This window comes from Rhinopithecus roxellana, chromosome 6 (assembly GCF_007565055.1).
Source record: "Rhinopithecus roxellana isolate Shanxi Qingling chromosome 6, ASM756505v1, whole genome shotgun sequence".
Lineage (NCBI taxonomy): Eukaryota > Metazoa > Chordata > Mammalia > Primates > Cercopithecidae > Rhinopithecus > Rhinopithecus roxellana.
Genome location: NC_044554.1, coordinates 71,531,637 through 71,554,646, shown reverse-complemented (window position 1 = coordinate 71,554,646; position 23,010 = coordinate 71,531,637). Strand labels below are relative to the sequence as shown.

The 23,010-nt window shown below is 33.9% G+C and overlaps 1 protein-coding gene across 2 annotated transcripts in view; it reads left to right on the top strand.

Annotated features, from left to right (window-relative positions):
• Nucleotides 1-23,010, top strand: part of PTPRZ1 (protein tyrosine phosphatase receptor type Z1) — a 201,599-nt gene that overhangs the window by 152,734 nt on the left and 25,855 nt on the right. Inside the window, exons 13-18 of one of the 2 annotated variants that reach the window (XM_010356803.2) lie at nucleotides 4,523-4,667; nucleotides 14,325-14,416; nucleotides 17,609-17,694; nucleotides 20,217-20,237; nucleotides 20,404-20,500; nucleotides 22,718-22,800. In XM_010356803.2, coding sequence (XP_010355105.1) covers nucleotides 4,523-4,667; nucleotides 14,325-14,416; nucleotides 17,609-17,694; nucleotides 20,217-20,237; nucleotides 20,404-20,500; nucleotides 22,718-22,800 — 524 coding nt within the window. The remainder of the gene's footprint in view (nucleotides 1-4,522; nucleotides 4,668-14,324; nucleotides 14,417-17,608; nucleotides 17,695-20,216; nucleotides 20,238-20,403; nucleotides 20,501-22,717; nucleotides 22,801-23,010) is intronic. The other variant, XM_030933226.1, reaches the window with a different exon arrangement.

The following is a 23,010-nucleotide window of genomic DNA, read 5'->3' as shown; positions in this document are numbered from 1 at the left end:
CTGGCTAATTTTTTTATATTTTTAGTAGAGATGGGGTTTTCACCGTGTTAGCCAGGATGGTCTCGATCTCCTGACCTCGTGATCCCGTCCGCCTCGGCCTCCCAAAGTGCTGGGATTACAGGCGTGAGCCACCGCGCCAGGCCGGGGAGCTGTATTTTTTTTTTTTTTTAAGTTTTATTACTAAGTTTTGAGAGTTAATGATGAAGTTAAAAAATTTTTAATTTTTTTTCTTTCTTTATCTTAACGTTGCCTAAAGAGGGCAGTGTAAACCATCAAAATACATTTTACTTTATGCCTGCTGTTACACACCTTTTTAAGTTAAATAATGGGCATTAATATGTACAGTATGTATAGGTATTGTATGGCAAGATGTAAAACACCAAACATTTTTCTGTAGAAATGAATTTCATTTGTGAATGTATTTTGTGCAAATTAGCTTACTGACCAGATGTTTCTTAGAGCAGATTATGTGCAGTGTATATAATACAGATGTCTGCTTTTAATGCCAATAGAAAGAAGAGGGAAGTTCAATTCTATTAAGTATAGAAAATTAATACTTTCATTGAATTGGTCATAAGAATTTTATAATTTGCTTTTATTAAATGTGAAGGTATTTTGAAATTTAATAATGAAACTATTTAAATCTTAACATTAAGTTAAATGATAGGCTAATGTAACAAAATGCACTCATTGTATAAAAATGAATATTTGCAATGCAGAACATAGACATCAGTCTCATTAGGATATTTTTCCTCTTTGCTATTTCATCTTTTGAATTAGTTGCATATTTTTTTCTTCAGTGCAGCAGCAATTAAAAGTTCGTACATTTTAATAGAGAAGTTTTTCTGTATTATGAATTGATACCTATTTAACATTGCATTTTAAACAATTAAATGCTGATATGTGAGAATGAATAATGAATCCATAGGTCACTATAGTCATTAGTGCTGTCATATATATGAACTCTTATCTGTTCTCAATTATAGTAGTTGCTTTTTAATTTTCATTAGATTTATGCTAAAAGGAAATATCAGGAATCCATCTATCTATTTTACCAGGTAGTGACACTGATATGTTCTTGCTAGACTATACTATTATAGAAAGATATATATAATGAGATGCTAAACCTAAAATTATTGACTAAAGCTTAATGAGTTTCTCTTCAGTGCACTAATTAGATTTATTTAATTATCAAGAGTATGTTCTCCCACTAATTAGGATAAAACAATATGAATATGACATCCAACATTATCAAGTAACATAATTAGTGAAGTAAATAAGATCAAACAAGATTAGGGGAAAATTCTGGCCTATTTTTAAAACTGTATCTATAAAATCATATGTAGTCTGTCTTATCCAATAATTGAATATATCCCTTTATCAAATGCATGCAGGCTAGCTCTGAAACTTAAAATTTTATGGTGTATTTCTAGAATGCAGAATAATTTACAGGATATGTTCTTCAAAATACTATAGATAAGGCAAATGTTAGTATCCACAATTTATAAATGAGTACACTGAGACCCAAAGATACTAGATTATTTGATCCAGGTCACATGAGTAAATACAAAACTGAGCCTGGAAATGTGTTATTGATGTCTCTCTCTTAAAGACTATGCTTTCATGTTGGGGACCAATTAAATAAATGTAATGCTTAAATTGTAACACCAAAATTATACTATCTTATTCTCAAAACATATTTTAAAATGTTAATCTTAGTTTTTTATTTCTTAATTACCTATAAATTAAATCTTTTAATTCAGGTAACTCCTATATATTACTGAGCCATATAAAAGCAGATATTTTAGTCTCAAATAAATAAAAACAAAATCAGTACAATTAGTTCCTCATTATAAAACACAAAGCAACCAACTGATTGTGCTTTCATATGATATCCCATCTTGTGTAAAAGAGCTAGGTTTCATGCCATAGATTGATCATTCTGACTCCTTAATTAAAGGATTTAAGATCAAGTATCCCAGAGCACTTTTGAGAAAAGTTTATACACAAGACTACATGTGTATGCATGTGTGTATACAGTGCCTGTATATAAATATGTATATATGGTGTATTTACATACATAATGCACTATATATCTTATATATATTACATATATGATTGGACATATCTCATATATATGTATGCTATACATATATAAATGAAATATGTAATTATATATATATATATATATATCCATATACATGTTGCTTTGAAAATTTGTGGCTATTGAAGACCTGCATAATTATATAAGCTTACTTTGTGCATGCATTAATCTACATCACTGGTTCTCAAACGTTAACATAGATCAAAATCAACTGGAGGACTTGTCAAAACACAAATTGCTGACCCTTACACACAGAGTTTCTGGTTCAGAAGATTTGGTGTGGTTTGAGTGAAGCCCAAAATTTGCATTTCTAAGTTATGGTGATATTGATGCTGCTATTCTGGGGATCACACGTCAAGAAAAACTGATATAGATAATAATCTTAACCACAATTTGTACTATATGAGGTACCAAGGACTTTGCTAAGTGAATGTTTTCATTTATTACTGACACACTTACTTTCCACCTAGGTAACAATAGTTACAATAGACAAAACTGTGAAGACAACCGTGCGTAAAATAAGATGTTTTTCTAAATTTTATAAGGAAATGCTCATTGCATTCACCATTAGGTTATTTAGGTGACTAGATGATTCTAGATGAGTCTCCACAAAATAATGGCCAGAGCTTAGGATTAACATTTTTAAAAATGGAGGCTTGGGCTTTTCTCACAAGAATATTAGCTACAATTCAGGGCTGAGTTGGCTTACAACATTTTCACTTTTTATACAGTTTTATAATTTTCGATCACAACTTTGAATTCCATTTTTTCTGGTAAATGAATTTATAGTTATAAGAACAAACATCTTGGGAAATGTGTGTGTCATTTATATTCCTGTGATACATTTATTTATTTGTTTGTTTGTTTATTTATTTATTTTGAGATAGAGTCTCACTCTGTTGCCCAGGCTGTAGTGCAGTGGCGTGATCTCAGCTCACTGGAACCTCTGCCTCCTGGTTCAAGCAATTCTCCTGCCTCAGTTTCCCAAGTAGCTGGGGCTACAAGCGCGCGCCATCACACCTGGCTAATTTTTGTATTTTTTCTTTTTTTTAATAGAGATGGGGTTTCGCCATGTTGGCCACATTGGTCTTGGACTCCTGACCTCAAGTGATCCGCCCGTCTCAGCCTCCCAAAGTGCTGGGATTACAGGCGTGGGCCACCGCGTCCAGCATGATACATTTCCTTTATTAGTGGATTAAATTCCTGGCCCTTTCTGCTACCATCTTTGATCAATGGAAGAAAGCTATTATTTTAAATCTTAAGTTCTCTCCAATTAGATATATATGTAATGCTATATATGTGCACTTATATTAGTCTCAATTTTCTTAAATACTTAAAGTTAAACAAAGTTTCTCTCTCTCCTATTACTTAAGCACCAAAAGTGCCAAGTGCCGAAGAAGGCATGTAGATTTTGATGGGAAACTCAAATGTGGTTTGAGTCCTTATCATAAGATAAGGGCTTTTTGTAGCACTGTCAGCATGCTGTCATGTTAGAAACCGTTCTCATGCTCAATCATCTTGGTTTCCCACTGAACACACCTCAAACAAAGAGGAAGGATTGTTACTGGCCACAAACACTCACAGTTCTGAAACTCTTTTTTAACAACTTGGAAGGTAATCTCTAGTTAAAGTGATTTTCAAAGTGCTAGTGCAATAATGTAGCTGACTGGTCCCAAAAATAATCATATGTCATCTTTTAAAATTAACTCAACGACCAAATTCAGACTTTTAATTATTTACCTTTGGCATTATTTCAGAAGAATTTCTTAGATCTACATAATCCTCCAATTCACTGAAATTGCATTTTTATTTTTTTTGTAGAATAAAACAATGGATAAGAAGAGCACTCAAAATAACATTTAAAACCAATCTATATTTAAAATTGAAATAGATTGCTGGATTGAAAGGTTATCCTAATATAAGAAGAGTTATCCCAAGATTTTTTTCTTCATGAAATTATTAATTGCTTCTAACTATTTACCTAATGGAGGATTAAAAATAATCCTATTTAAATTTATTTTAGAAAATTAATATATATGGTGATTTAGTAAGTAGTGCTGTGTTTCCTAACCATTCTATTTTAAACCAGTAGTATTTTTTAAATTTCACTACTTAGATTTTTCTTTTTATTTAGCAAGGCTTTTCAAGGCAGTGTTATGCTTACCTGTTGCCAAGGCACCCCTATCTGGGTGCCAATCTCTGCTGGGATGTTGTAGTTCTTCAGTGTCTAATACCCTGCCTTACGTTTTCAACTTTGTTTTAATTAAATTGGCTTATAATTGTAGATATTCTTTGCATCAAAGAGTCAAAATTTTAAAGGTAAGTAACAGCAATGAAGGTTGCAATTAATCGGTTGAAAAATGCTGTGACTTTTCCTTTACCTTAAATATCAATTCTCTCAATTTTCTCCGACTACAGAGGCCAGTAATAGTAGCCATGAGTCTCGTATTGGTCTAGCTGAGGGGCTGGAATCCGAGAAGAAGGCAGTTATACCCCTTGTGATCGTGTCAGCCCTGACTTTTATCTGTCTAGTGGTTCTTGTGGGTATTCTCATCTACTGGAGGTAAGTTGAGTATTTGTTTTGGAAAATTTAATTCATAAAGCTCAGATTTTGCCCATATTTCATCTGAAAGGTCTTCAAAGCATATTCAAAATTTATTTTCCTTGAGAGCTGCCATTAATTTATTCAAGGTAAATTTGTGAATCCAAAGGCACAATAATGAAAGAGTTAATTGTTCTTCATACATCAATTAAAGGTAAAATGGAGGAACTTCTACCTGTTACTATTTAACACAGTATTTTGACAGTTGTACTTTCATGTTACTCTAATTAATAGACATCATCATAGCATTTAACAAAAGTCTAAGCTTCTCATTAGTTGTTATAATTCCAAAAATTAAGAAAACATTTTTTGTATAGTAACTAAATTGTTTTTCAATGACAGAAGAGTTTGTACAAGATGCATATTAACTGTACATACTGATAAAAATGATAACCTGTGCATAAAAGTAAAATCAAGCAATTAAACTATAAATATAATTAGAGAATACAGTTAATGACTATCTTAAGATGCACAGGCATTTAAGATTCTTTATAATTTGCTTTGGGGATGAAATATAACTTATACGCTGTCTTAAGTCCTTTAAAGGACAAGAATAATTGTACCAATCATAAGCTTTCCATCCTGTGGAAAGCAGAAGACACAACAAATTAGTGTATTTATTAGGAACATAGCTCAGTATAACTGTGTCTGTTAGAAAACAAAGATTTTGATGATATAAGGAATCACGTGTGTAAACCAAGAAAGGGCACAGCATAGTACTTTTATAAAGTATAGCATACTTTTATTTTAAAAGAGAATTTTGTTCAGAAGATACATAATGATTTTTTTTGTTTAGCAACATCTTTCTATAACTATATCAGCATTCTCAAAATATATTCTTGTGGTTTATTCTAAAATATTTACCATTTTTACTGATTGTTTCCCACATACCTAGTATTGTGTTAACTATCAGGAAATATCAAAAATGAACAAATGAATGAAAAAAGAGTCAGTGATTTGAAGAAATCTATGCTTATTGAGGGGAAAGAATTTGTCATAAAAACGTATCAAATAGGCCGGGCGCGGTGGCTTCACGCCTGTAATCCCAGCACCTTGGGAGGCTGAGGCCGGCAGATCACGAGGTCAGGAGATCCAGACCATCCTGGCTAACACAGTGAAACCCCGTCTCTACTGAAAAAACAAAAAATTAACCGGGCGTGGTAATGGGCGCCTGTAGTCCCAGCTACTCGGGAGGCTGAGGCAGGAGAATGGCGTGAACCCGGGAGGCGGTGCTTGCAGTGAGCCGGGATCGCGCCACTGCACTCCAGCTTGGGCAACAGAGTGAGACTCCGTCTCAAAAAAAAAAAAAAAAAAAAAAAAAAACCGTATAAAATATTACACAAAAGTGTATGCATAGCAGTTGAAATCTAGTGCTAAAAGTAGTCAGAGAACAAAGAAGCATGGTAGGCCAGAATGCTCAGGGTAAGTGTAAACTAAAATATAGGACTCAAGCTCTGTGGAAGTCAGAAAGGAAAGGAAAAGGGCATTCCAGGCAGGGACACAGCAGGTGCAACGATCGGGAAGTAGAGATGAGCTGTCTTTTGAGTAAAAGCTATTGGGTGTTTCGGACACAGTGAGGCCTGGAGCATGTATTAATAGTTGCGTGTAGTTGGACATTGGTTGGCTAGGGTAGAACGTCTTCACGATCAACTGTATTTCATATCTGACTTCCTTTACTAGAACAGAGTAGACTGCACACTATGGAGAACAGATCATGCTTTTGTTACCCCACATGGCTCAGGAGTCTATTTCGTTCATAACAAGAAACAAACAAACCTGGTTTCTTTAGTCTGTATCCCAGTGATTCCAATAATTGCCAAAGATTTTTTTTTTTTTTTTTTTGCTAAAGATTTCATGCTTAGCAGAGTGCTTTGAACTTAACACATACTCCATAAATGTGTGTTCAACAAAAATAAATATTGCTTTTCTCCCCATTCCCCACTGAACTTGTTGACCAAATTTTTTACCACATTGATATGTGTATTCAGATTACAGGTTTCTATCTAGTCTGATTTTCCCTACCAAACTACTTTTTTAATTAATGGGAGTCTGTGTTAAAAGTTGAAAATAAGATGGAGAATATGACTAATTCTGCTTCATAGTAAATAGTGCTAGTATGAAGTTCCAATAAAGATGTCAGAAGATTTATAAGATTGAAATTAGTTTCTTAATTTCTGTTACTTAATATTTCAAGTATATTTTCTGAAAATTTGGAAATCAGTATCTTATTTAATACAATTTGATAGTTCATGGAAAATTAAAATCTAGAGAGGTTTCTATCTTCTATTAGTAATGGGTCATTTCGTCTGTATTATATGGGGAAAAGATAAAATCACCAGTCAAAAATATATTAATTTGACCTTCACTAAGATATTTCTTTTTTCTTCACAAATAGCACTTTAGGTACCTTGAATGCAGAGTGTAATTGTGTAAAGTATATATGAATATTTTGGCCAGGCACAGTGGCTCACACCTGTAATCCCAGCAATTGGCAAAGGTGAAGTAAGTAGATCACTTGAGGCCATGAGTTTGAGGCCAGCCCAGGCAACACAGTGAGACCTCCATCTCTACAAAAAAAATAAAAATAAACAAATTAGCTGGGCGTGGTAGGGCATGCCATACTCCTAGCTTCCCAGGAGACTGAGGTTGGAGGATCACTTGAGCCCAGGAGTCAAGGGTACAGTGAGCTATGATTATGCCACTGCACTCCAGCCTGGGCGACAAAGTAAGACACTGTCTAAAAAAAAAAAAAAAAAAAATCACTTTGATGGTTTTATGTATATGTTTTATATCTATTAAATGTTCTGATAAAAACTGTCAATCTTAACTATTTTGAAATGCTAAGTAATGTTAGGTATCTGACGTACTAACAACTGTTTGAAGTTAATTCACTAAAATATGTAAATTTTGGTAACATAATATACTAGGGGTATTATGTGCTGAATCACAAGATGATAGTTTTAGTTCATTCTTCAAGGTTTATGTGAATTATTCAAATTCCAGTGAAGCTAATTTGTAAATAATATGATTTCACTAGCCAATATATAAACATTTTAGACCTTTGTAAAAGCTACAGCCTGAGAAAAGGTTTAAAAATCTAATGTCATACCAATAACAATGCTAATAGTAATGTAGTCCTTATGAATTTTTCCAAGTTTATATATTTAAACTTTTTTAAACAGCTTAATTAGGTAATATTAAAATATCGTCGAACTCACCTCTTCAAAATGTATGATTCAATGGTTTTTAAAGTGTTCTACTATTTCCATAATGATGTTGAGTGTTTTTTTGTGTGCTTGTTGGGCAGTTGTTTATCTTTTGGATAAATATGTGTTCAAATTCTTTGCTGCCTATTTTTTAATTGGGTTATTTGTCTTTCTGTTATTGAGTTGTGGTTTTGTTTGTTTGTTTTAAGGAGCAGAGAGTGTAATAGGCAAGAAAGATGGGAGAAGGCAGAAGGAAGAAGCTCCCCGTACAGAGACAGAGGGAGGGGGCCTCCAAAGCTGAAAGAGGAGAATCCGACTTGTGTGTTTTTATATATTCTAGATACAAGTCTAGATCTTATCAGATATCTGATTTGCAATTGTTTTCTCCCATTCTGTGAGTTATCTTCTCACTTTCATGATGGTATCTTTTTAAAGTGGAAAAGTTGTTAATTTTGATGAAGCCCAATTCATCTATTTTTTCTCTTATTGCTTGCACTTTCAGTATCATATCTAAGAAGGCATTGCCTAACCCAGCACCATGTTGATTTACTCCTAGATTTTTGTCTAAGTGTTTAACAAAATTAAAGGACTCATGCTTCCCAGTTACAAAACTTTAATGAAAAGCTACAGGAATCAAGAGAATCTGGTACTGCCATGAGAATAGACATATAGTTCAATGGAATCGAACTGAGAACCCAGAAATCTTATGTTTACGATCAATGGATTTTAGAAAAGGATCCTAAGACTTTTCAATGAGCGAAGAATAGTCCTTCCAACAGATAGTGCTAGGACAATTGAATATTGAATATCCACATACAGAAAGTCAAGTTGAACCTTTTTCTAACACTATACACAAAAATGAACTCATAAGGAACCATAGATGTCAGTGTAAGAACTATAAAATTCTTAGAAGAAAATATTTAAGTCTGTTTCTAACCTATTTTTAATGAGATATTAATCCTAAAGTTTTATAATAAATCTTCTATTTTGCCTAGTTTACCTAACTCAAGATTTTCCCCTTATATTTTATATAAACCTTCAGAGGAAGCAGATTTTAGCCAAAAGACAGAACAAATTCAAAGTGAGAAAATCCAGTTATCTTTCCTAGTTCTGCCCAGCATTTGCTATATGGCCTTGGGCATTTCAATTACCCACCTAGGACTTGGTTTCTCTTGTTTACCATTTGGGTAAGTTCACTAGATCATCTTTAAGATTGTAGCCAGCCAGGCACGGTGGGTGGCTCATGCCTGTAATCCCAGCACTTTGGAGGATATATATATATATATATGAGATATATATTTATGCATATAAATATATATAATATATATAATTCTCTTGATTTTATGTAAATATATATGTATTTTAAAATATGTATGTATTTTAAAATAAATATATATATATGTGTGTGTGTGTATATATATATTTAGCCGGGCATGGTGTCACATGACTTTAATCCTAGCTACTCGGGAGGCTGAGGCAGGAGAATCACTTGAACCTGGGAGGGAGAGGTTGCGTGAGCAGAGATCGCACCATTACACTCCAGCCTGGGCAACAAGAGCGAAAGGCCGTCTCAAAAAAAAAAAACAAAAAGATTGTAGCCAGACCCAGGAACGGAATAATACACATTCCTAGGTTTTCATTATAAAGACTGTGATGAAAAGGCGTAAATTAAATAATCAGATTACCATTGATTGATAGGACCTCTGTCTACAAGTTTAAAACAGTCATCACTTTTTTCATCACGCCTGATGGATAATTACAGGTGACGTAGTTATCAACACTTAGCACATAGAAGTGAAAACATTCACTGCTTATGCCGAACAGATGGACTACAGATACTGAATCTTGTCATACATTAAATAATATGCCTTGAAATCATTTTCCAGATGTTTTATGGTATAATTAACATGAGTCATACCATAAGTTTCTAAGATGCAAAAATGACTTCAACAAGGAAGATTTTCAAAAGGTTTTTTGTTTTTTGAAGGCAAATTTTTGAAAGCTTTTTGAAGAGTTAGAACCTGAAAAGTACCAAAGGTATACCCAACCAAATGGCACACGATCAAAAGCAATATAGAAAAGGACTTCACATAAACACAATTGTTTTGGCTGGGGGTAGGGAGAAGAAAAGCAATATGAATTCTCTCTTGATCTTAAACTCAAATTTGAAGGTTGCTGAAGATGCCTACTAACCCAGAATGGAGGCCTTCTGGTACCAGATTGCCTTTTAAGTGTACTGTCACATGCTGTATAAAACTGCACTACAAAGTATAACTAAGCAATATGCAAATGACCTTCATCCATAATTTAGCCTATACTATCTTAATTTTTTTTACTTACAAGCTTTTTGGTATTTTTTATAAGGTCCTTTTGGGAAATTAATGCCAAGTAGTGTTATTGGGCTACTTATTTTCTAGAACCAAAAAAGATTTGATTACAGATGTATTTGTTTGTTTGTGACAAGAGTAGAATTGGTATTTACCCACAGTACAGTGAACATTAGCAACATATTCAACCTCAATGCCAACATGTTTTAATTTACCATTTTATAGTCTATGAGATGCTGCCTTCTTCCCATTAAGTCATAGTTATTGGTGCATCCTCTGTCGATCCATCTGCCCATCCAGCCACCCATTCATCCTTCTCTACCTGTATATCTCATATTTCCCTCCAAAATGGTTTGAGATTTCAAGTTATCCCATTTGAGGTTAAGGTAGGTAAAGAGAATCCAGGATGCAGCTGAACAACATGTGATTGGTGGGATTTACTTGCTACTAGAAATCCATCTATTCATTCAACAAATCTTGAACACCTATTCTACTCCTGGCACAGTATTAAGAGTCGGGTTTACATAAAATCAAGAGATATGGTCCCATCTTTTAAAAATGTAATAAAGATATAAACACAAAACAAATATATTAGAAAATAATTACACTAACCACCAATTAAGGAAAAATACTTAAATAATGTAAAATAATGTCCCGGAAATGAAGATTGCTCTTAGATTGATTAAGTGTATTTTTCAACACAGTCTTTTTTTTTCTTTTTTTTTGAGAGAGAGTTTCGCTGTTGTTGCCCAGGCTGGAGTACAGTGGTGCGATCTCAGCTCACCACAACCTCCGCCTCCCTGGTTTAAGCGAGTCTCCTGCCTCAGCTCTTGAGAAGCTGGGATTACAGGCATGCGCCACCACGCCTGGCTCATTTTTTGTATTTTTAGTAGAGACAGGGTTTCTCCATGTTGGTCAGGCTGGTCTTGAACTCCCGACCTCAGGTGATCTGCCCGCCTCGGCCTTCCAAAGTGCTGGAATTACAGGCGTGAGCCACCATGCCTGGCCAAAACAGTCTTTATATAGGCTTATGTGAATAGAAATTTGGGTTAGGTGCAGTGGAAAAGGAGAAGCTGCGGTGCTAAAGGCCACTTAGGAAATGAAAGCCCATTTCACAGAGAAGATACCTCTGAGCTGTCTTGAAAGAAGACAGTGTTTGCCTGTCATATTGGTGAGTGAGATACTTTGGTTAGAAGGAGAGGTATATTTAAAGCAGAGTATGTAAATACTGAGTTAGGAGATAAAAGGCAGGTTTATTTATCTGCAATGTTATATTATTAGAGTATAAACTTCAAAAGAAAAGTCTAACAGGGTGAGGACCACAGACAGGTAGGGTTTAAGTATTGAGAAACCTTGGATATTATAATCTAAATATCTGTAAAATATATAACTAGAATACATGAGCAAAAGTAAAAGATAGATATGAACCCATTAGAGCTGTAACAGTGGAGCAGGAAGACCTGTTCTTTGAGTACCATTGAGTACTTAGAAGGGAATGAGTTTTGAGTTAGTAGAAGACAAAAAATCTAGCAAATAAGAAGGATTCAAAACGAGTGATCTCCTTCTCACTGAAGGTATTCGGACTGGACCTTCTTAACCATAGGTTAGAGATGCTGTTGAGGGATTCTTGTATCAGCTGTGATATTGCACTAGCTTTTTAAAGGCATTTTGCAATGTGAAGATTCGTTGAAATATTTTTCAAAACATTTCACCAGCTTGTGTAACTATATTTTGGAGAAATCAAAGGGATTTTAATTCCGTGATCTTAAAAGCATGTATCAGGCCGGGCGCGGTGGCTTAAGCCTGTAATCCCAGCACTTTGGGAGGCCGAGATGGGCGGATCACGAGGTCAGGCGATCGAGCCCATCCTGGCTAACTTGGTGAAACCCCATCTCTACTAAAAAATACAAAAAAATTAGCCGGGCGAGGTGGCGGGCGCCTGTAGTCCCAGCTACTCGGGAGGCTGAGGCAGGAGAATGGCGTAAACCCGGGAGGCGGAGCTTGCAGTGAGCTGAGATCCGGCCACTGCACTCCAGCCTGGGCGACAGAGCGAAATTCCGTCTCAAAAAAAAAAAAAAAAAAAGCATGTATCAAGTCCAGGGTTTTCATATCAATATGTCAGAACATGCTCCATTCATAGTTGCGCAGATAAGCCAAACTTTCTCCATAGTTTCTGCCACAATCTGGTTTCAATTCTGGTCATGTGGGCCTTCTGTAGGATAGTTTCTGTGGCCCGCATGTCTCTCATTCCTCATCAGTCTGCCATAATCTCCACTTTCCAGGATATTTACCTAGTTAGGAGGGTCCCTTTGACACTTGTTTCTGTATCCACTCACCTTTCTCTTACATGACCTGCTCACTCTTGAAGCTATTTCTATGTTCTCTCAATATATCTTCTCTCAGGTGTGCTTATCAAAGGCTTACACTACCACAGCAGATGACCAATTTTGCTGTGTACGTCATTGCTTTAAGTTTTTTATTTGCTTGTGACATTAAGGTTATAAGTAAACTATATAAATTTACACTACTCCTACTTATAGAAGTTCATTCATCAGAGAAATGCTTCGGGGTTACCTATAGCGTGACACACATGCTCCCAAGCACTAAAGACTAACACTGCAATGATTGAGACATGTTTGCCTTGTGAGGCTTACCTTCTGATAAGAAGGGACCAATTATAAACAGGGAAAACAAATAAAAACATAAATAATAGTATTTCAAATAGTGATGTGCCACAGAGCAAACAAAAGGGCAAAGAATAGTGACTTAGTGGGATGGCCTGACACTTAGCTGTCATGGTCAAGGGAGGAGTCAGAGGGATCGGCATTTGGGCCAATGCAGAAGTGATGGGAAGAGGCAGGAAGCCGGGGGAATGGCAAGAGCCAAGGCCCTGAGATACTACTGACTGGGCTTCTTCAGAGGTGAAGGAGAGTCAGGGTTTAAAAAGGTCTTAAAGCCCTTGCTAATGTAACTGAATGTAATTCTAATTGCAGTGAGAAGCCATTCAAGAATTTTATCTAAAGGAAGTAATTTACTAGAAAAAATAAAGACTTAGGTGTGTCACTGTGTAATAACAAATGTTACATTAAAACTCATTAGGATAAATGCCTTGTAGCTTGAAGGTTTAGATGGAAAGTGAGATTGGCGTTTTCAGTCAAACAGAACTCAAGTGTTTCAGTTTAACCACTCATGAATATTGCTCCAAATAAATTAAATGACCTACATCAAAGAGTGTCATTAGCAGTTTTAATGATCCAATTTTTTAAAATTAAAGATGGTTGGCATTAGTTTATAGCAGTAGTTGGTTCTTTGCTCTTCTCGATAGTTTGTGGTGTGTTCTTACCAGATGTTACTGTTATTATCCGAATGAAAATAGATTCAGGTGACATTGTAGATCATAATTGTCATTGAATCTGAATATATTCATTCTCAAAACCCTCATCAACAAAGCTAGCATCTGTTGGAAAGAAAATCACCCCTGTTTTTGGTCGTATGCTCATTGTTTTCCCATTTAAGTTCTGTCACTCCTGCATTATTACAGCATAAAACTACGTTCTTTTTTCATCAAAATGTTACTGTGTAGTTTCATTTCTACATAGTTCATTTCTACATAGCTTGTTGCTTTTTGCTAGCAGCTGTATATACTCAGAAGGACATGGTCTTTTAAATATTGAGTGAAAATAGCTTTGGACATTATTTCTAACTCAGGCTCTATCCAAGATGACAGGACATTTTTTGGTATTATAGCCACAATGGAAGAATGTGTGGGGCATTGAGGTTTCCTATATTAGCAAAGTATCATTCAGTACTTTGAACCCAGCTACAACTTCAAATTCTATCTGTGCTTTTAGCATGCCTGATATCTACTTGCTCTTCTGCATCTGGTGCAGGTAAACTGAGATAAATTTTATATTTTAATATCTTGTGATTTGTTAAAATGGATGTAGATCCAGCAATCCCTCTTCTGGGTATATACCTGCTTTTGTTTTAATTCTGGAGATTTCTGTCATAATTTTCAAGCAGCTCAGAAGTTGTCTTATTATCCGTAGCAACTAGTAGTATAAATTGTTTTCTTTTATTTCCAGGAAATGCTTCCAGACTGCACACTTTTACTTAGAGGACAGTACATCCCCTAGAGTAATATCTACACCTCCAACACCTATCTTTCCAATTTCAGGTAATGGCTTAAAGTGTGACCATGAGTAGCTGGTAGATATTGAAGAAAAAGCACAATGTTGAAAGGTTTGTTTTTACTGGTACGCTATGCAAATTGCTATAATGTAGGTTAGTAAATTTTTGTGTTGCCCCAAATATTTATTACATCATGTTTGAGGTACTCAGGTTTATATTCTGTCCTCATTAATTTTAAACATTCTTAACCATAAAGATGATATTGCAAAATTAATTTATAATTGTCCAGGTGTATTATGTTAAAAACATAAACATTTATAGCAATAAAATATTAGTTAAGAATAATGGTGACTTTTACTCATTCCCATTATGTTAATGGAAACCCAAGCAACAAAAGTCAGATTAAGTCATGGAAACCCAAGCAACAAAAGTCAGATTAAGTCAATGCAGAAAATGTGGATGGGGAAAAAAACGACAAAAATAAAGATAAAGTCTTGTTCCTTTCTGATTACTTGAGCTTATGGGAGAAAAGGTGGTTTTTCTTTATTTTTTTAACCTACATTAGAAAAAAAGATCTATAAAATTGTGATGGTAATAGTAGGAAAAGCCATGAAAACAAAGAATGTATGGTTGCTTGAAATAATCTCTCAGAATGTTGAACAGTTGAATATTTGGGAAGACTTTAGCTATTTTTGTCATAAATTATCTGAATAACAGTATTCAAAGGTAGCCAGGGTCATTTTGATAAAGTCATCCATTAACCCTAGAGTTTACACTATAAGTAAAATCATAGCCAGTCATTTTTAATATAAATTCAAGGGATGCATGTGCAGGTTTGCTACATGAACATATTGCATATTCAAGCCACTGATTTAATTGACATTTTATAATGTCTTAGATTGAAAAGTGACAACAAAAAATAGTGGTCTAGAATTGTGTGATCTGGAAAATAGAGGACAATAAAAGGAACAGAACTTAAGAAACTAGGAATACAAAAGGAGAAATTCATCTATGGGACCATTTTACAGATGGCACTTTTTAAATTCTCTGACTGATGCTCCATATTCTATTGCTAGAGGCTCAAGTTCTACATGATGCTTCCTCTGAAATCTGATGTCTTAAAAAAAACAGAAAAAAAGACAAACATTTTATTTATATTTTACATTTATATGTTGATATTTGTTATATGTTTATATCATATCTGATATATATTATTTATATATTTAACTATGATATTTTCTTTTTGTGCCTTATAAACTTAGAAATTACAAGTGTTTGCTATTTTTCTTCTTTTGTCCAGTCTGTGTCTTTAAGCATCAGTGTTTTATTTGTTTTTCTAGTTTATATTAAAATACTGTTATTTTAGTACTACAGTGTCCATTAACTTATTTAGAATTTTTAGACCAACAGCTCTCAGTTATCTGTTACATTTTGATTCCCTTCACTTCCAAACAGGTCTCTTCTGCATACTCTGTCAGCATGGGTATGCAAATTAATCAAAATTTTATTCAAAGTGCAACATGGTTTTTTTGTTTTGTTTTGTTTTGTTTGAGAGGGAGTCTCACTCTTTGCTCAGGCTGGAGTGCAGTGGCACAATCTCGGTTCACTGCAAGCTCCGCCTCCCAGGTTCACGACATTCTCCTGCCTCAGCCTCCCGAATAGCTGGGACTTCTGGCCCCGCCACCACGCCTGGCTAATTTTTTGTATTTTTAGTAGAGATGGGGTTTCGCCATGTTAGCCAGGATAGTCTCCATCTCCTGACCTTGTGATCCGCCCACCTCGACCTTCCAAAGTGCTGGGATTACAGGCGTGAGCCACCGCGTGCAACCCATGGTTTGTTTTCAATAAATAAAATAATACAAAATCAGAACCTAGTCCAGGAGATCCAAGCTCCCCTGTTTTGAAAATCAAAAGAGTGGTGATCCAAGGGCATTTCCTTATTTCACTTGTTCAGCTCTCAAAGATTCCCTCTTGATCACCTCAATATGCACGTTTTCGTGTAAAAATCAGAAAGCAAAATGAATGTTAATCTCACTTACATGCAGACCAATTAATAAAAGAAATTACCAAAATATCTGACTGTCAATAAAAGGTAGTCTACTTATAAAAGGAGGTTAGCTGTGCAGGATAACATCAAGGGGTTTGAAGGACATTTACTAAGACTAATGACTTGCATGTGACAAATCATCTCTGTTTTCTTATCTAATTATAAAAGCTTCTTCTAAGCAAGATCCTTCTGTAAGTGTGAAGGTTGAATTACACCTTTGTCTAGTGTTTCTTAAGCTTGACTGACTAATTCAATTTTAGTATTCAGATCCACTCATCTAAGAGACAGAACAGATGGATTCCAATTTTTTTTATCAGGAAATTCTTGGTAACTGAAGCTTTAAAATATTAGATGGCCTGAATACTGAACATCTGTTGATATAAATAACTGTTCCTAGTGAAATGTGTTTGATGTTTCCTTGTCAGAGAAATCACTTGTAAAATTGCATACTATGAACTAGTAATATGTTCAGTCTAAGAAAGTCTTTCCAGGAAAAGAAAAAAAAAATCAGAGCCAGTTAAAATAACTTGGCCCCTTCACAATTAATTAACAGATCCAATGACTTTGTTTACATAGCATATTTTCAAGTTAGAATTCTTGAAATTTTACAGATTAAAAGTCCCAAAGGCTTTTGACATTATCCTTAATGAATATTCGACATATAAATGTTTTCTATTATTTATAGAGAGAAGGAAAAAATGTTTTCAAATGTAAACATCTAACTATTTGACTGTAAGACATTAAATTGTACAGTTTTATAAAACTGAAATTGCACTATTATGCTTGGTCCACAGTAAAATTGAAACTATATTATTTCTGCATTTTTTCTCAGAATTTACATGCAACATCCAGGCTTGTTAAAGAAAGTTCTCTATCAAAAGATGCAGTCCACTGATAAGGAGTGGGGCTATGGTGGTATTTATAAATTAACATTGAAAATAAATGCTTTTATCTTTAGGGTATAGATGGAAAAGAGATTGCTGAACAAATCAGATTTCTGAAATACAGGTTTTGATTGATAATAAATGTAGAGAAAATTGGCAATTGTTGCTTAGCAATTGAATGCTGAGATTTAGTTAGAATTATACAAATAATTGAACTTTGAAGTTGTTTCAGAAGCTACTTTATAAATGATAGGTATGTTTATTTCTGTTAAATTATGCTTTCTAACACAAAATTTTATTCACGTAGATGATGTTGGAGCAATTCCAATAAAGCACTTTCCAAAGCATGTTGCAGACTTACATGCAAGTAGTGGGTTTACTGAAGAATTTGAGGTATGATTTTAATATGTCTATTTTAAATAATATATAGAAAATAGTATATTTAAAAGATTCAGCAATAGACTATTTCTTGACCTAAAGATAGTGAAACCATTTGCATTTCTAGTAAGAATGTTAGTTCCATAATTACATATGTGTTTAGGAGATGTGTTATAGTTACCATATAATTTAGAAAACTGGTTTTCTATTTTAAAAGCCAAGTTGTACTGGTGGAAAAATAAAAAGAAGAAATTGTTCATTTTCTTCCATAAAGTACAAATCTTTAATATTCTTTTTTAAAATCTGGATTAATAACAGTGATTCTTTTTAATTTTCTAAATTATATAAATTATACTAAACTACTAAATTACATGATTTCCAGCCAAATTACCTAAAAATTCTTAACTGTGATTTGTACACCAGTGTATGCAAAAGCATTTAGATAACACTTTCATTATACCAGGTAAAAAATGTATCTTTTCAAGAAAATACGCATTTCTAAAAAAAATTTGAACTTCAAAATCAGTAAGTTTTTCCAATGATATTCTGTTAAAATACTCTTAGATAGAAGGGCAGAGAAATTTACTGCAAATTTATCGTGGCCCACCGAACTATCAGCTAAGCAGATTTTTCAAAATAGAGAGCTATAAGCACAAAGGTAACAATAAAAACCACAAAAACAAAAGCTGTCCTTTGTGAACACCTTCCTATATGTCATTGGACTATGTACTTTCACATTCAACTTTCACCCATCTCTGGGAGTTACGTGTTATTATTTCTATTCACATTTTTGATGAAATCAAACTTCATAGAACTTAATTAACAACTGATAAATAGTGAAGCCTGTGATTTAAAAACTCGTGTCCTTTCCACTGTAGCTGTGAGCAGGCAAGCAGTCTTCAGCCTCCCCTCTGGCCATTCCCAACTAGAAAGCTTTCATATTGCATTTTTGCTTCCCTCTTGCCTAACCCCAGTGGCTCTGTGGACCTCCCTCTTTGAAGTACTTTGAACTGTGAGCCTAATCACAATATCCACTCTCGCCTGATTTTCTTTCCCCACTGCACCCAGCAATTGCTTCCCAGGACTCACACCTATCATGATTTATTTGGGGAGGCAAAATGTTATAGATTAGAAAGCTTTAAGAAATCAAAAGAAAGAGAGGTATGATATGTTTTTACTAACTTAAAAATAATAGAAGCCAATTTATTTAATTCTAAAAGAAATCTGAATCATAGCTACATTGAATAAGAAAGCAGTGTGAGACAGTGCTAAGTAGGGTGGAATAATATAAAGAATTACATGTCTAAAACATCAAATTATTTTTTATTATTTTGATAGACTAGAGGTTACGCATGCTATAGTGTTAACTCAATGTTAATTTCAGTGTCAACTGATAGAAATTATCAGGCTAACATCCAACAAAATAAGAAAAAATAGACAATTTGTAAGTCACTGACAATATATGCAGATTCATGGTTTTCATAACTATAAAATCATTTTGAATATTATTAAGCAGTCCAAAATAATTAAATTAATAAAATAACCTCATGCTTTCACTTTAAAAGTTTTTTCTTAATTCCATCTCTTTTAACTCACTGCCTGATTCAAGAAAATTTTTCATTAACTGAATAATTAGCTTAGTAACTAATAGTGTTATACCTTTTAAGTGGTTCATACATCAAATTGCTTTTAATTGTTCAGAATGACTTGCTGCAAAAGAAGCCTTAAAAGCTTATGTGGAGAGAGACTGGGCCATTTGCTGATGAATCAGATTTGTATTTGGGTTATTGACTTTCTCAGAAATTATAAGGTTTTTATTTTATTATATAATACTAAATAATTATAAATTCTAAACTGATATATATAGTTAGAAAATATTTCTGAAGGCGTATTAACTCATTTTTCATTAAAAAAATTGGCAGAAATCAGTTTTCTGTACTTATTAAAGTTTAAACAAAAAGATCTACTAATTAAATATTTAAAGGGTTATGCTATCTAAATTTTGTTACAAAATGAGGTAGTGTGTATGACTTTAAAAATTTTTAGGAAATGGTTAATGTTTTGATAGCCTAAATCTGTTACAAACCACCTAATAGGAAGCTGTTTACTTTTTAAAATAACCCCCCCAAAAAATAAAAACAAAAAGCATACCACTAATTCAGAGTTTCAAATAGTGCTACTACGGTCAAATAAAATAAAATTTGGATATTAGCCAATCTGACTAATGTGACAAAATGTATCATGAAATATGTGGTTCCTCTCATCTGCATTTTTAAAATCATCATATTATGACGTCACTATCTCCTTTTAAAAATGTTATTTTTTCTTTTACATAATCTTAAAGTTCCAAATTATTAGACATTTTGATTTGCATGCAACTGTTTGAAACATTCTGTTGTGTTAGTATTTGACAAATGTTATTTATTGCATGATCATAGTTTTCCATTGTAAACCTAATATGAACGCTTTTTTTTCTCATTTGTCGTGTGCTGTGGAATTTGATTTCTTTACTTTTTTGGCATTCATTCCCTCATTAGACACTGAAAGAGTTTTACCAGGTAAGGCATTATTTCACTGCATTTTCTTTTAGCCAAGAAGTAGTTGTAACATTTAAAAAATTTCATTTGCTAGATTATTTTGTTTGTTTTGTCTTCCTTATTATAATTTAAGGCACGTTGTTTGAAAGAATGTGTGTTAAAATGGTTTACATATAATTTTTTATAGGAAGTGCAGAGCTGTACTGTTGACTTAGGTATTACAGCAGACAGCTCCAACCATCCAGACAACAAGCACAAGAATCGATACATAAATATCGTTGCCTGTAAGTATATTTTTAAACCGGCTCTGACTTCAATATCATTGCCATTTTGGTCCCTTTTAAAAATGTCCTGAAGTCATCTGAGAGCTGACCTTAGTGTGGCTGTTTCGGGGCCTTTTTATCAGAGAACAGTAAGACTCAGGTTAGATAATATGTAGCATTATATCACTCTGACTTAAATTCCTTCTACAATTAATAACATCTGTTTCATTTAAACAAAACAAACTTGAATTTTAATCCAGTTCTTTGTTTTGTTTTTTCTTTCACGTACTGTACATCTCCCTTTGTGGTTTTTGTCGTTATATATACGACTTGGTCCTATTTTCATCTAGGATTTGCTTACTTCTGCGTGAATTTACCAACCGAATGACATTTTCTTTCAACTTTCTCTTTTTTCTTCTACCTTTACCTGTTTCCTCCCTTTCTTGGCATTCTTTCTGGGGTCTTACAAAGAATTAGTTGGATTCTTTCTTTTAATTCTTTCTTTGTCTTTGTTTTCTTAGCCATTCTGTCTCCCTTTCTCTTCAATGAGCAGCTTTCTGGCTTTTTTCATTAGTGCAATTTTACCTAATATTTCTCTATGAAATTACTGTCTTTCTTCTGTCTTCTTACAGCACTTCTGGTTGCATTTATTCCCTATTATTTTTGTTTATATTCCCCTTCATCTCCTAAAATTCATCTTCATGTTCCCTCCCCACTCCACAAACAAACAAATGAATGAAAAAATAAACATTCTACTTATACCTTTTCTATATATTCAGTAGTGTGGCCCTTCCTGGCTTCATAGGAGCGTGGTATTACCAACGAGGTTATTTAAATTCTGGTTTCATTCTAGTTCTGAAAACGAATGGAGCTGCACTCTTTTCCCTGTTACTATCATGATCTCTTATATAGTTTATATAGATGTTGCCTTTGTTTCCACAGAGTTTACACTAATTTTTATTTTTTAGTAGAGGGCTTTATATTTGTCTTCCTGAACTGCGTCTTTCCTGCCTACACATAAAACTCACTTGCTTTCTTGAGATAAAATTATTAGACTTTCCTCTACAAGCTAAATAGAATATACCCATCAGGTAATTAAGGAGGGGATAGAGATTAACATTTGATAAACACCTACTATGTGGCTGGCACTGTAAATAAGTTATTTCATTTAATCCCTGAAACATCCAGGCAAGATAGGAAAGTTTCCTATTTTAGAGAAAAGAAAAACAATCCAGAAATTCTAAAACTATTAAAACCAAACTACAAAAGTAGATCACCCTGACATTGAGACCCATCTGTCAGTTGCCATACATCTATTTGCACATACATTCCTGTATCAGTATGACCTGTTACCATCGCAGAAGTTTTCCTATCCCAGAGTATCTCTTTAACTTGTCATGCTTTGGTCTGTATTCACTTCTTCATCCTTGAAAAGAATAATCTTCCCAGTGAAACTACCATGTTTCCTTTAAGTAATACTTTATTTCTCCAAATAAATATAGTTTTTCTGTAGAACTGAATTTAATCTTAAACTCCTTTAATCATACTTTGAATTACCATAGTTATATCATATATCAATTACCAGATTTTGCATCCATCCTGTTTTAATTGGCAGTGTGCTATCTATCTCCTCTGTGCTTGGCCAGCTGTTCTCCTGCCTCCTTTTGAAGCAGTTTCTCTTTGAGGCTCCTCCTGAAAGAGCTGTTTGCTGTAACTATTCACATAAACTTCCTAGGGAACCTTTGGCTTTCTTCTCTATCTCTTCTTCCTTCATCAGCCTCCTGTTCATCCTTCCCTAGCTTTGTGAGCCCCACCCCACCGCCCACCACCACGTTTCCATCTCTTTGAGAAGCTCTCCACTGTTCACAGCCCTTGTAACCAACCTTAAAACTCCATCTAAGAGACCAACTTCAGACGTCAACCTCTATAGAAACTTTTATCTCAAACCAGAACAATTTCTATTTTTATATCCCTCTACTACATTGCACCTCTCACCTGACACCTGTGTATATACCCTAGTTTCACCTATTACCTTTGAAATGTTCCTGAGGGTGGAGATTCTTTTTATATTTGTCTTTGTTATCTTTCTCGTCTCTGTATCCCCACAAAGCCTATTAAAGTAAGTGATTTATAGCGTTGATTTTAATGGTATGAAATAAATTATTATGCAAATATGAATGATCATTATGCTGAAAAGTAGTCTGTGCTACAATGAAATATGTTCTTTTTGTATTACAGATGATCATAGCAGGGTTAAGCTTGCACAGCTTGCTGAAAAAGATGGCAAACTGACTGATTACATCAATGCCAATTATGTTGATGTAAGCATGTTTTAATTGAAAATTTTGTAGAAATTATATTAGACTGAATTATTATGCCATAATACCATACATACATACACTAGTACTTAATGTCATGTTATTTGATAGAGAATAAAAATGGTAAATTAACAGTAAATAATTTTTTAAGAGAGCCTATGACTAAAACATTTCATATTGAATGATACTCAAGCTATTTTACTTGGTTTGTCT